Source organism: Geotrypetes seraphini, chromosome 4 (assembly GCF_902459505.1).
Source record: "Geotrypetes seraphini chromosome 4, aGeoSer1.1, whole genome shotgun sequence".
In the NCBI taxonomy this organism is placed as follows: domain Eukaryota; kingdom Metazoa; phylum Chordata; class Amphibia; order Gymnophiona; family Dermophiidae; genus Geotrypetes; species Geotrypetes seraphini.
Window position 1 is genome coordinate 221,140,882 of NC_047087.1, and position 14,494 is coordinate 221,155,375.

Here is a 14,494-nt window from a genome sequence, read left to right on the forward strand (position 1 = left end):
ACCCAAGGGCAATGTCCTCCTATGCTGCCATGTCCGCTCTGCAGAACTTTGTAAAGGTACGAAGGGTAGACCAGATAGCTGCTCTATAAATCTCTTCAGACGGAACTGCCTGGGCCTCTGCCCACAAAGACACCACACTTCTGGTCGAATGAGCTTTGATAGAGATAGGCTGTGGCAAACGGTTGCCTATGTATGTTGACGAAATTGCCATGCAAATCCATGGTCTAACTTGTCTTGACTGACTAGTTAAAATAAGCAGATGGTCATTGGTCTTTTGCAGATAATGGAGTAGAATTCTATGCACATCCAGCCTCTGCAATATCCTGTCTTGCTTAGTCAAGCCTACAGGCTGAACCCCAAGCAAACAAACTTCTTGGTTGACGTATGCTGAAACAGCTTTCGGCCGAAAGGAAGAGACCGTGCAGAGGGAAATCCCAGTGTCTGTGATCCTCAGATATGGCTCTCTGCATGAAAGAGCCTGTAATTCTGAGACCCTTCTCGCTAAAACTATTGCTATGAGAAATACTGTCTTAACCTTAAGGTCCAGGAGGAAAGCCTGTTGCAGCGAGACATGACTGTGCTTTTCTGGGAATGTCAACTCTTCCTGGTCCAGTTTCAACTGAAATTTCTGACTTGGGACTCACATACTTTGCATTCCCATCACCTCCTGCCCCCCTCACGTGCTGCGCCACATGTGGAACACTGACTACCTTCAGACATGCATCCGCCATATCCGAAGTCTCTTCTCCAGAGGAGTCCATGTACATAAGTTTTAAGCAAGATGGCCACTAAAACAGCGTTCTGGGACATAAAAAAGACCCATGGAGGCTCAATGCAAAATCAAAAAACATCAGGAAGGGGGTTTTAGAGGTGAGGGGACCTGTTCCTTACCTCTGAAATTCTGAAAATTCACATTTAGAACCCCCTCTTTTCCCCCCCCCCCCCCCCCCCGATTTTGCCCAAAGGCTGTACCATCCCTACTTACTATGTCATACTTGTACTGGGAGCTGCTATTCACTGCACCTCTAGCCAGAAGTATGAGAAGACTTCTGCCTCAGACAAGCCTAAAGACATTCAAAAACAGCTTGTTTCTTTGGACTGCTATCCAGATCTCTTGTGGGGGTGAACCTTCAGACCCCCATTAAAGCCCTTGCAACACTGTGGGGGAAGGAAGGCAGCCGGCCCAATACAGTAACAAAATAGCCACGGGAGTCAAATAGCCTAAACTCAAATTCACTGCAGACAAAACCTGGGGCAAACTTGCAACTTAGGGAACGCTCCGTGAGCATCCAAACTGTTGAAGCAGGCTGGCCACACAGGAATCAAGCAAAACAGGTGCCTGTGGGCTATAGACTAGAGAATGACACGGGGAAAAAATCTGTCCCCGTCACCGCCCCGTCACCGGCCCACCATCCTCTGCACCGCCCCGTCACCGCCGATCCCTTCACCGCCCCGTCACCGTCACCGCCATCCCTTTCACCGCCCCGTCACCGCCACTGCCATCCCATTCACCGCCCCGTCACCGTCCCCACTGCATCCATATAAGCCTTAGTACTGTAATATTTAGCTTATTCCTTTCTTATAAATCAAAGTTCCTGCTGCTGAACTAGAGAAAGAGATGTTCAGCTGGCAGGGCTTTGTTTATAAATTTTTATCAACACAACTAATATACTATTTTATCCTAAAGCAAAAAATAAATAAATAAATATAATTTTTTTTTCTACTTTTGTTGTCTGGTTTCTGCTTTCCACATCTTCTCATTGAATTCCTTCCATCCACTGTGTGTCTTCTCTCTGCGTCTTCCATTTGCTGTTACTGTGCCTCTCCCTTAACCCCCCCCCCAATTGGTCTAGCACCCATCTTCTTCCCTCCGCTCCCGCATAGTCTGGCATCTGTCTTCTTCCCACTCTGTCTTCCACATTTCCCTTGGGGGTCTGTTCCTCTCCACCCTCCTTCAATGTCTGTTCTATTCCTTTCCACCACCACCCTTCCCTCCCTCCTTTACCATCTGTTCCTTTCTACTACCCTTCAGCTCCTCTCGCGTGGCCTATCTACCTTCCTTCCTCTTATTTTCATGGCACGTCACAATGTAATTTGTGCAAGCCACTGGAGCCTGCAAGCTCGGTCCCTGTCCCATCCCCACAAACCATCTCGCTTCTGTGCTCCTATTTTCTCCATTTCTAATATCTCCCCTATGTATCTGTCATTGCCCCCCCTGTGTCCATATACCATCCCCATGGCATGTCCCCTTTATGTCTCTGTCCCTATGCCCCATGCACATAATTTCCCCTCTTTCTGTTACCTTCCTGTGTCCAGATTTCCCCTATCTTCCTCTTCCATACCAGTGTGTCTCTTCTTTTCAACCCCATCTAGCTTTTTTCCCTCTTTCTTCCCCCCCCCCCCGCTTCTAGCATCTGGCTCACCTGCCAGTCCTTCCCTTTCTTTCCTGCTGTGGGTTTTTCTTTCCGACTTCATCCCCTTGGCCCAGAATCCTTTTTCCTTTCACTCCCTCCTTCCAATTTGAGCCGGGAACACTAGCGATCGCACGGTCCCCGCGGCCACTACCTGCCTGCCCGGTCGATCCTGGTGTTTGGCCGGCTCTCTCCCTTCTCCTCACCTTGGTTTGTGGGTTTTCTTTTTCGGCAACCTGCGCCGCTTTCCCAGGGAGCCGCACACGCGCGGCTGCTCAGTGTTCGATCTTCTGCTCTGCTGCAACTTCCTGTTTCCGGTTGCGTCAGAGCAGAAGATCGAGGCTGAGCAGTGGCGGGTGTGCGCGGCTCTCTGGTAGCGTGCGGGTCGCCGAGGAGGAGGATCTGCGGACTGGGGTGAGGAGAGGGGAGAGAGCTGGCTGGACACTGGAATCGATTGGGCGGGCGGGTGTGAGCTGCGGGGACCGCGCGATCCTTCATGCCTCACTGCGGGGGACAAGACCATTCACCGTCCCGCGGGCGGTGAATGGCCTTGTCCCCGTCGCCGCAGCGACTGCTAGTTTTCTTCCCCGTTTTCGGCGGGTGACCCGTGGCTAAAATGCGGTGGCCGCGGGTAAACCGCCACCGTGTCATTCTCTACTATAGACCTCTAACCTGAGAGTCTGTGTGTCTTCTTGCACCCAGAGACTTCTCAGGGGAACTGAGAGTTTCTGCAGCACAAAAAGCCTCGCACTCAGTTAAAAACCTGAACAATAATTAGAAAATAAACTCGAGCAGAACAAACAAGCTCCTAACAACTTTGCGTGTAGAGACAGAGAGAAAGACTGAGATTCAGCACAGCCCAGAGTGAGGGGAGGCGGAGCAGAAGAATATGTAAATGAGAATCTCTACACACTTCGCAGTCAAGGAAGGCTAAAACCCGTTGGTCAAGACTGATGTTCCTAATGCACTAGGATAGTCAATTATTGGCACCAATTGTCATCATTTAAAATTTACATGCATGTTTTTAGACACTTGGATCCAAGCATAAAATGTATACATTGATCCGAAAAGAGGGCACAGCCATGGCCAGATAAGGGCATTCCTGGAATTTACATTACTGTTGAGTCTCCTTGACTATTGCAATATTGCTTATTTATCAATTACTAAGAAGGGATTATAGAGATTATCATTGATACAGAACACAGCAGTTAGATTGATTTACGGATTGAAGAAATACGATCATGTTACATTATTTTATTAGGAATTGCATTGGTTGCCTGTGGAAGCTCGGGTATTGTTCAAGCTTGGCTGTTTTTGTTACAAGGTTTTATATGGTACAGCCTCTACTTATCTGGCTAATAGTTTTTACTATAGCTATGCACAAATGCAGTAGAAAAACTCATGCTCTGTTTAATTTCCCTTCTGTAAAAGGTTGTAAAAGCAAGAAATTCCTAAATCACTCTTTAGCATCTCAGGCAGCTTCTCATGAAAAATAATTTTAATCACTGTTGTTCACAGCTGTTTCTTGCAGACATTTTAGAAAATAGCTAAAAACCTATCTTTTCTCCAAATATCTGACTAGCTGACTCATTCAAATATACGATTATGTTTAATGTTTATAATCTTTTGTAAACCGCATAGAACTTTTTGGTAACGCAGTCTATAAGTACAATGTTATGTTATGTTACATACAGTTTTAAAGACTAAGTTGGTCCGTATGTAATTTAGACACAAGAATTTGCACCAGGTGTTACTTGGTGTAAATCCTTGCATCTAAAATTGAGTGTGGATCCTGGTGCCAAATGCTATTTTATACATGGCACCCAACTCTGAGCGCCATTTATGGAATGGTATGAAATTTTATCGGCCCCCATATACAGAATTTTGCCCATAGTGATAATGATCAAGTCACTTTGTCTCTCAATGTCTCAGTTACCCATTCAGATTGTAAATTCTCCTGGGCATAAGCTCACTGTGCCTTGCCTGCATATAATTTATTGTAAAGCACCGGGCTATAAGGCACAATAAAAATGTTGAAATTAAGTACGAAGGGGAGCACAAATTGAAACACAAAAAACTGTAAATTTCTATTGCACATTACCAATAAAATAAATTCTCGTTAAACAAGGTAACGATCTGGCCCAGTCACTCAGTGATACTGCCAAGCAGAGGTCCTGGGTTTGATTCTGAGGCTGGATCTATGTTTGGAGCCCATTGAAGAGAGTCTTAGCCACCGCAATATCTGCTAACTGGTGTCAGACTTTGGCTGTCAAGAGACAGCTGCAGTTTATGGTCAAGGACTATCTCTGTATTGTTTGGGTTAAGTAAGTTGCAAAGGGATAAATAAAAAAACCTGGGTAATTATGAATGAAGGCTCATGTTGACATGACCCAACAAAGGCTGGCTCTGACTAAACTGAAGAGTTTTCAAAAGTGAAAAAGGACTATAAGGCTTTATTTGTTTGCAAGATTGAACCGCAAGGTAATGGCAGAATAGAAATCACTAATGTAATGTAATGTACCTGAGCCAGAATATGCCTCCTAGAACCTCTGACCCCATAGGTGAAACAATGGATGAGAAGAGATTTTTGTGCTGCTGTCTCCCTTGCATCCAAACACTCAGGAAGGCCCTATTTGTTGAAGTCACAAATGTATTGATCGATGCTGAAATCCCAAAGAAGCTCTTTTACCTGGAATATGTATCTGACTTTTGTTCTTCAAGTGAGCCCCTCGTAAGTAACCATAAAGAGACACCTTCCTGTCAGACTTGGGATTCAGTCGAATGTCTTCTGGATTTGTCAGATCTTCCATTCTGAAAGGAGTACATGTCACCACCTAAATGATGTGTATTTCCAAAACAGCTTCCCCATGCACAAATAAAACCAGATGTGTGAGCATTCAGGTTAAACTGCTATAATTAACCAAAATAGACTCACATAATCAGTATCAAACACTTTCAAAATATTGTGGGAAAATTCAAAAGCCACCCAAACTGTTCCAGAACTCTCCTATCCCTAGCATAGACTGCATGACTCAGGAACGTGCATAGCCTATAGGACAAGTGAAGGAGACACCATAACAGGACTCATAGGCATACTTTGGGTGCTTGAGCATCTCCAACATTGAGAAAACTCCCTCACAAGGGAGCATTTGCTTGTAGCATCCCCAATCATTTGGAAAAGATGGCTCCTAAAGCAGAACACACAATAGGCTCTTCAACTGGAAGTTTAGCACAGAAGCTAATACCAGAGCAGCCAAACATCATGCTTCAGTTGTTCTTGGGAAAAGAAAAGGAAGAATGTATCGGGTTTTTCAATAACCATTACATTAGCCAAGCTGGCAGAAGATTTGTGCCCAGGTAACCAATGGCAACTGAAATCTATTTTGGACATTCTTCATCAATAAGAAGGTACCTAGCATCAGAAGCATTTAATGAACCTTAACATCACTTCAGACTTATTCAGTACCTAAATGCTATCTGCACACTCTCATCCCATATTGCATCTCTCTATCAATAAGAAAAATACCTGTCAGCCAGGACATAGGGATGAGAGGTCTGCCAAACAAGGGGCCGGAACTTCATCACAGAAATAAAACGACCCAGGTTGCGAATTTCTTGTTTTTGATATTCTTCATACACCATGCCGGAGAGATAGAAGAGTTTGGCACCCTAAAGTTTAAAGAAAAGAGGGTTTTAAATCTCTCCATAGATACATGATAAAAGTAACAAAAAAAACCCCTATTCAGTGGCACACTGGAAATAATTTTCATGTGATTCTTCATAACCCAGCCACCAGAAAACATCAATATTAAAGACCCATCTTTTTATCTACTATTGACACTTGTCTTTCTATAAAAATAGATACTGTATATGTATTTATTAATGACACGCTATGGTGGTTTTTTTAGAAGCCCAAATAATGATACTGGCACTTATATTTGCATATCAAATAAACATAGAAAACCTAATTTTAGAAAGCAAGGATTTGCAAGTGCATATCACAAATGTGCACATGGCAAGGGGGCATACACTAAGCATGGATGGGACAGGACTGGGATAATGCCAAAATATACATGTCTAACCCCGCACTATATCAAGTTCAGAATTAGAATTTACACTTCCTTCTGGACATGTCTAGGTTTTAGCAAAGTACTCATTTTGACAAGTGCTCTTCTAGATGGTTTGGAGGGGGATGAGGGCTGAGAGCAGGGAAAGGGCTGAAAAGACTAGAGGACGACGCAGAAGGAACAAAAGTATGAAACTGAATGAAGGATACAACTTAGGAAGATGTTTTTGAGAAGGAAAGAACAACTACTGAGATAAATACGACAAAGACAAATGGGAAAAGGGAGCTCCCAAATATAATTGTGTTAAATGATAGCAAAAAAAACCCGGATATGGTGAAAACCACTAATAACAAAAACACTTTCACCAAAATGGAATAAATAAGGTATAACAGTAATAAAACACAAGCAGAAGCCAGTCTTAACGGAGGAAAAAGCCTCAGGCAGGGGCCCGCCCACCTCCACAATGGTGGAATAGCGGTGTTCGGGCGATCACTTCACTGGCACAAAACCTCCTTTTTAGATGGTCCTAGCAATGTGTTTGAAAATTGCTTTCAGAGTTGAGTGAAGTAGAAGAAGATAATGACTTAACTTTCTCCTTTAAGGATCGGTACACCAACGGTGGCCAGCGTTTCACTGTCAAGCTGCCTCAGGGTGTAACAAGTCCGATCACACTTTCATCCGGACGCCAATTGCGTCTCAAAAGATCTCAAAAGAGAGTGTTTTATTAAGGAACAGAACATATATTTAAGATAAGTTTACTCTTTTGCTTAGTTTTGGGTTTGTTTGTTTTTATAAAGACAAGTCTTCTCTTTTTGTTTTTGGGTTTTGATATCCCTGCATTTTTAGTTTAGAGAACCTTTACCTGCATATAATTTTGTTTTCCTGTCTGGGGGATGACTACTTTTGATAAACTACTTAAATAGTGCCAGTTTTTTTGTTTGTTTTTTTTAGCACTCTGTTTTTTCCTAAAAGAAAGTGGGATTTTAGTTGTGCTCTTGTTTTTTCTGGCAACACCAGATAGTTTTCTGTGCTGCAAAAAAGCTTAGTTCATTTGGGCAGTTTTTCTGCTCTCTCTGCTTGTTGAGCCTTTGAGGCTGTTTTTCTACACTGTTATAAATATATGTCACACACTCAGCAGGAAAAAATAAAATAAAATACACACTAGTTGCTTTATATAATTGTTAGGTTGAAGTGTGTTCCCTCATTCTTTGATGTTATTACAGTCATCATATAACAAGATTTGATGTACTCAGAGGTTGAGGCGCATACTTATCATAATTATTACTCAATGTAACTTGCATTGTAAAATAAAAGACTATGACGGAAGTCCCCAGGGAGCTCGGAGTAGAAATAGTGGAAAAAACAAATATAAACGCATATTTCCATTTTTATACACAAACAGTAATTATTTCTTTAGACTCTTGAAACCTCTCAAGGTCATTCATTACAGAAAAGACAATAAGGACATAGAGAGCAATTCTATAACTTGGGACCTCAACTTAAGTGTCTCAATGTTGCACCATGAGCATTAATTTTACAAACAGCAAGAGTCCGTTATAAAATAGTAGCATAAATTGGCATCAATGTATCTAGATTCAGGTGCACCTATGAACGTCTAGGGCTATGGCTGTCACAAGTACATCTAAGTGCAACAGACAGAGTCTGAGTAGCTTGGAGGTTCCCATATCCCAAACTTCTATGCTCTCTTATAGCATACTTGCATACATAAGTGCCAGTTAAGGCAAATATAACTGCCTGTGTCAAGTTGTAGAATTGCCTTTATAATATAAAGGTTGCATCCCTCCAACAAAGTAGTCAGACAACATATGGGGGGGGGGGGGGAAAGACCTTCAGATATTGTTTTGTATCATCACAGTTGCATCCTTTCTTTAGCTGCCACAATATTTCAACTGTTCCTGTCAATGCCATAGGCAGGGCAGATTTAATTCTTCGGTGGGCCTAGGCACCCAAATATACTGGGCCCTCTGGCCTACCTCCTGCAAATGTGTACCTCTGGGCATGGCTCCAGAAGTCCAAGTAGCACCACCTCCTTCCTTATTCAGTGCAGCCAAACGTGCAGTCTTCAAAGAGCAACTGGCAGTGGTTCCTACATGCTGTTCACGGCTGACCCAGCAGCTTTCCCTTTGACACAAAATCCTAGCATCAGAGGAAAGGCTTTGGGGTCAGCCGAAGGCAGCATATAGGAACCGCTGCCTGTGGCCTTTTGAAGACTGCAAGTTCAGCTGCACTGAATAATGAAGAAGGCAAGAGGAAGAACTTGGACGTCTGGAACCAGGCCCAGAGGCAGATATACCAACTTCATTGGAACAGGCAGCGTTCTGGGCCCCCTTGAACTCTTCGGGCCTGAGGCACGTGCCTATTTGGCCTACCTTTAATCATGCCCTGGCCATAGGGCACTGGTACTTTGAGCTAAAACATAAATGGCAGTGGTAAAGAATGCAGCGATAAGGGAGGAAGGAATAGGGAGGTCAGGAGGAAGTGTGAGAATGGCAGGAAAGGAAAAAGACATGGGCTGAGAGCATGGAAAGGGACAAAAAGACTGGACAGGAAAGTGAAGGGATAAAAATGGCACGGAAGGAACAAAAGTGTGAAACTAAAGAATGAAGATATTTAGAGAAGGAAGGTGCTTTTGAGAAGGAAAGAATAATTAATTAGTCAAAGAAAATAACTAGGAAAAGGGAACAAAAGAAAAAGGTTATAAAATGGGAAAAGTGCGATCCTAACTTCTTGTTCTAATAAACCAAACTGCAACTGTAACCTGCAACACAATCATACAGGAAGGCACATTAGCTCAGCATACCTGATAAACCTCAGTCCAAAACCTATGTTTCAGTCTCTTTTTGATCTTGCGTAGCTGTTTGTTATTCTTGAAGGTGTCCAGGTGAGTAAGTATACCCATGATTTTGGGGAAGCCGTGCACTTGACAAATATTTAGAAACTCGAATGTTTCCATCTCAAATCCAAAGCTGGCATCTATGAGCATCAGAACCTGGCAAGTAAAGGAATTATGGTGAACATAGCCACTTGATGAAACAAAACCAACACACACGCACACACACATACTTCACCCTGTTCCCAATGGGGCTCATTTTCAAAGCATTTAGACACAGAAAGTACCATAAAAACCTATGGTACTTTGTGTGTCTAAGTGCTTTGAAAATGAGCCTCTATGTCCATCTTTACATCTAAATTCAAATAGTGGTGGAGATAGCAGTTACTTACCGTAACAGGTGTTATCCGGAAACAGCAGGTAGATATTCTCACATAACATAAGAACAAAAGCAGTGCCTCTGCTGGGTTAGACCAGGGGTTCATCGTGCCCAGCAGTTCACTCACGGGGCGGCCCAACAGGTCCAGGACCTGTGTAGCAATCCCTTATCTTTACCCTTCTATCCCCTTTTCCTTCAGAAAATTGTCCAATCCCTTTTTGAACCCCAGTACCGTACTCTGTCCTATCACACCCTCTGGAAGCGCATTCCAGGTGTCCACCACCCGTTGAGTGAAGAAGAACTTCCTAGCATTGGTTTTGAATCTGTCCACTTTCAACTTTTCCGATTGCCCTCTCGTTTTTGTAGTATTCGACAGTTTGAAGAATCTGTCCCTCTCCACTTTCTCTATGCCGTTCATGATCTTATAGGTCTCAATCATATCCCCTCTAAGTCTCCTATTCTCCAAGGAAAAGAGCCCCAGTTTCTCCAATCTTTCAGCGTATGAAAGGTTTTCCATACCTTTTATCAAACATTTCGTTCTCTTCTGAACCCTCTCGAGTAACGCCATATCCTTTTTAAGGTACGGCGATCAATATTGGACGCAGTACTCCAGATGCGGCGCACCATCGCCCGATATAATGGCAGGATAACTTCTTTTGTTCTGGTTGTAGTACCTTTCTTGATTATACCTAGCATTCTATTTGCCTTCTTAGCGGCCGCTGCGCACTGTGCCGACGGCTTCATTTTCTCGTCCACCATTACCCCCAAGTCCCTTTCTTAGGTACTCTCACCCAATAACAGCCCTCCCATCGTATAGCTGTGCTTCGGGTTTCTGTTTACTACATGCAAGACTTTACACTTCTCTACATTAAACTTCATCTGTCATCTCGTCGCCCACTCTCCTAGTTTGTTCAGGTCCCTTTGTAAATATTCGCAGTCCTCTTTATTCCTAGCCCCACTAAATATTTTGGTGTCGTCTGCAAATTTTATTATTTCGCACTTCGTCCCTGTTTCTAGATCATTTATAAATACATTGAATAGCAGCGGTCCGAGCACCGACCCCTGAGGAACACCACTCGTGACCCTACTCCAGTCCGAGTAGTGGCCCTTCACTCCTACCCTCTGCTTCCTACCCGCCAACCAATTCCTGATCCATCTATGTACGTCTCCTTCCACCCCATGATTCTTCAGTTTCCGAAGTAGGCGTTTATGGAGTACCTTGTCAAAGGCTTTCTGGAAATCTAAGTATACGATGTCTATGGGGTCCCCTTTGTCCATCCGCTTAATTCCTTCGAAGGAGTGCAATAAGTTCGTTAGGCACGATCTTCCCTTGCAGAAGCCCTGTTGACTTGTTATCAGAAGTTTATTTCTTTCTAGATGTGGGCGACGTCATCCAAGGAGCCAGGTACGGACCGTGAAAAGTGCACCGGCACTTTAAGAATTCAAAAGCTTTAATACTGTCTGCTACCGCGCATGTGCGAGTGCCTTCCCTCCCGACTAGGGCTTGTAATACCTCAGTTCCATAAACAAGCTAAGAAGCCAACCAGGGGAGGTGAGAGGGATGTGAGAATATATCTGCCTGCTGTCTCCGGATAACACCTGTTAGAGTAATTATCTGTGCTTTATCCTAAAACAAGCTGGCAGCATATTCTCACCTGTGGGACTCCCTAGCTGAATATAATAGGATAGAGGGAGAGTTGGCCATTAGATAGAAAATAAATTCTATACTACTGCTTGGCCAAAATGACCATCTCATCTGGAATAGGATTCTAGACAGTAGTGAGATGTGAATGTGTGAATTGAGGACCATGTGGCTGTTTTGCAAATTTCATCAATAGGAGTAGAACTTCACGGTATTGCGGTATATAAGCTGTTATTATTATTATTAATGTAAGAAAGCCACTGAAGTCACCATCACTCGAACTTTATGTGCCGTAACATGTCCCTCGAGGTGCAACCCAGACTGAACATAGCAGAAGAAAATACAGGCCGCCAACCATGCAGAAATAGTTCTCTTGGTGACAGGACAGCCTAGCCTGTTGGGATCAAAGGAGATGAACAGTTGAGGTGTGTGACTTAGTCCTTTGAAGTTTGGACTGTAAGTGTGCCTTGGCGTGCTATGTATGAAGAGCTGCTTCTTCAGGATAAGAATGAGGCTTTGGAAAAAAAAAGACTGGAAGTACAAAGGATTGATTCAGAAGAAATTCCATGGCAACCTTTGGAAGGAATTTAGGATAAGTGCAAACAACCACCTTGTCATGGTGAAATACTGTATATGGTGGATCAGAAACTAATGCTTGAAGCTCACTGACTCAACAAGCAGAAGTCATAGCGATCAAAAATACAACTTTGCAAGTGAGAAACTTGAAATGAGCAGACACTAGTGGCATAAATGGAGGATTCATTAACTTGGCAAGAACTATATTAAGATCCCAGACAACTGGAGGTGGTTTCAGCAGAGGTTTAGAGTTAAAATGTCCCTTCGTAAACCCTGAAATTAGAGGATGAGTTGCCAGAGGTTTATTATTGATAGGAGCATGGAAAGCACTAATAACTCTGAGGTGCTCTGACCAAAGTGGTTTTGAGTCCAGAAGTGGAATTATGTAGAAGGTAATCCAAAACTGAAGGAAGTGAAGTGGATGAAGAAAACACCAGGAAGCAAAATGTGTCCACTTCTGTTGATAATATTGCTGTGTAGATGGTTTTCTGGATGCAGCAATAATAGTTCGAACTGAATCAGACAGATGAAAATCATAGGAAGTTACACCGAAAGGTACCAAGCTGTCAAGTAGATTGGGATGTAACATGGATCTGTGACTTTGTGTGAACTGAGATGGAAAGATCTGTAAAGGAATCAGATCCTTGACGGTCAGCTGAAGTAAAAGGGAGAACCAAGTTGTCTGGGCCACCAAGGAGCTATCAGAATCATGGTGGCTGCTTCTCTCTTTAACTTGACCAAGGTCTTCAGACTGAGAGGGATTGGTGGAAATGCAGAAAGGAATTAGTTCGACCAATCCAGGATAAATGCATCTACCTTGAGACGTTGTGGAGAATACTGTCTGGAGCAAAACTGAGGCAATTTGTGATTTGGGGGGAGATGCAAAAAGGTCTATCTGTGGAGTTCCCTATAATTCAAAGATGTGATGAAGTACATTGGAGTTCAGAGACTATTTGTGAGGCTGAAGAAATCTGCTGAATTTGTTGGCCAAGATATTCTGATCCTCCTGAAGCCAGGAGCTACAAGGATAGCATCCACCGCCTGCTGGAGATAAAGTATAATGATTAGCCAGGAGAAGAGCCATCCAAGAGGACACCTGCAAATCAGATCTCTATCTCCACCTGCTGGAAGATGTGTGCTATCCCACTAGTCTCTGGATTCATCTGCTGCTAGTGCTAAGGAAAAAACATTACTTTCAGAAAAAGTGTAATGTCGCACATAACCCTATAGCCCCCCCCCCCCCAAAAAAAAAAAAAAAAGTATTCTCTTGAAGGTAGCATTGTAAGCAAAGAAACCAAATTAACACAACCTATTGTCAAATAATGGAGAATTTTTGCAGGTAAATGCATTACACAGATACAAATTGTGCCTCATTGCTTACTCACCAGATCAGCAACTTTAGCCAAATCAATCATTGTGTTAATGTCACATCCACATTCAATAATCGTCAATCTGCGCTTTTTGCCTAAGAGAACAGAACCATTTTAGAACAAACACCACAAAGCTACTACCCTTAAAGCAAACAGGTCACCTGAACAGCTCTCCCACCATCCCAGCACTTTGTAGTAATTTAAAACATTTGGTATCGAGTAGCCTAAAAAATATACTATAAATAAAATATTTGGAAAGTCTATTGCACCCCTTCTATTTTTCGGGATGATCTTCTACTGTACACTAAAAAGTACAAGTGAGCAATGATAACCCAGAAGAGAAACAGACTATTCAAGAGCCCACCATAGTTGACATTCAGGGGTATGTATCAGGCTAAACCAAAGAAAAATGGGGAGTCCCAATGATCCACAGTGAAAACAATCCTCCGATGAAAACAAAAAAATGGATACAGATGTTCTGGAGATAATTTATTATATACTGACATATAAAAACATGAAAATTCAATGAAAAAAAGTACAATGATAAAAAATACAGTGGTAAAAATCCAACCGAACCCTCATATATATAATAAATTATCTCCAGAACATCTGAATCCATTTTTTTGTTTTCATCGGAGGATTGTTTTCACTGCGGATCATTGGGACTCCCCATTTTTCTTTGGTATGTATCATGCAGTCATAATGATCCTACAAGGCCATGTTTTGTCAAGGTCTGCCTGCATCAGGAGTCCAAAGCTGCATATATACCAAACGTTATACACTGTATCCTTGGTAAAACTTGTGATAATCCAAAGTTTAGTTGCATGGCACCCAATAGTTGAAGCTGAGCCAGAAGCAGATAAGGATTATTTAGTTCATCCATTCTGCCTGGTTTCCCTGTCTTGATAGAATTTCATGTTTGCTCACCTTGCCTCCTCTTCTTGGACACTTGATGCAACAGCAATACTAGTTGCCAACTGGCTCCAGATTCTTCTAGTAAGACTGACCAGTCTTCTTTTACCCCACTGCATTTAGAGACTTGTACTTCTGATTTCCCAACTTCATTCCCTTAGAAAAGCAAGGCTACAGACCATGCATACAACGGAGTAAACACAAGCCTGAATAAACTCCATTGTGCAAATCTGGAGCCTACTGGCAACCTCAGTGCATGCTGACGTTTCTCTCCCTTCACCCCCCC

At 42.9% G+C, this 14,494-nt stretch overlaps 1 protein-coding gene across 4 annotated transcripts in view; it reads right to left on the bottom strand.

Moving 5' to 3' along the window:
* BMS1 (BMS1 ribosome biogenesis factor) overlaps window positions 1-14,494 on the bottom strand; it is a 95,918-nt gene that overhangs the window by 69,201 nt on the left and 12,223 nt on the right. For all 4 annotated transcript variants that reach the window (XM_033942274.1, XM_033942275.1, XM_033942271.1 and 1 more), the window contains exons 4-7: window positions 13,312-13,391; window positions 9,300-9,488; window positions 5,938-6,080; window positions 5,101-5,222 (exon numbers count right to left, since the gene is read on the bottom strand). In XM_033942274.1, coding sequence (XP_033798165.1) covers window positions 5,101-5,222; window positions 5,938-6,080; window positions 9,300-9,488; window positions 13,312-13,391 — 534 coding nt within the window. The remainder of the gene's footprint in view (window positions 1-5,100; window positions 5,223-5,937; window positions 6,081-9,299; window positions 9,489-13,311; window positions 13,392-14,494) is intronic.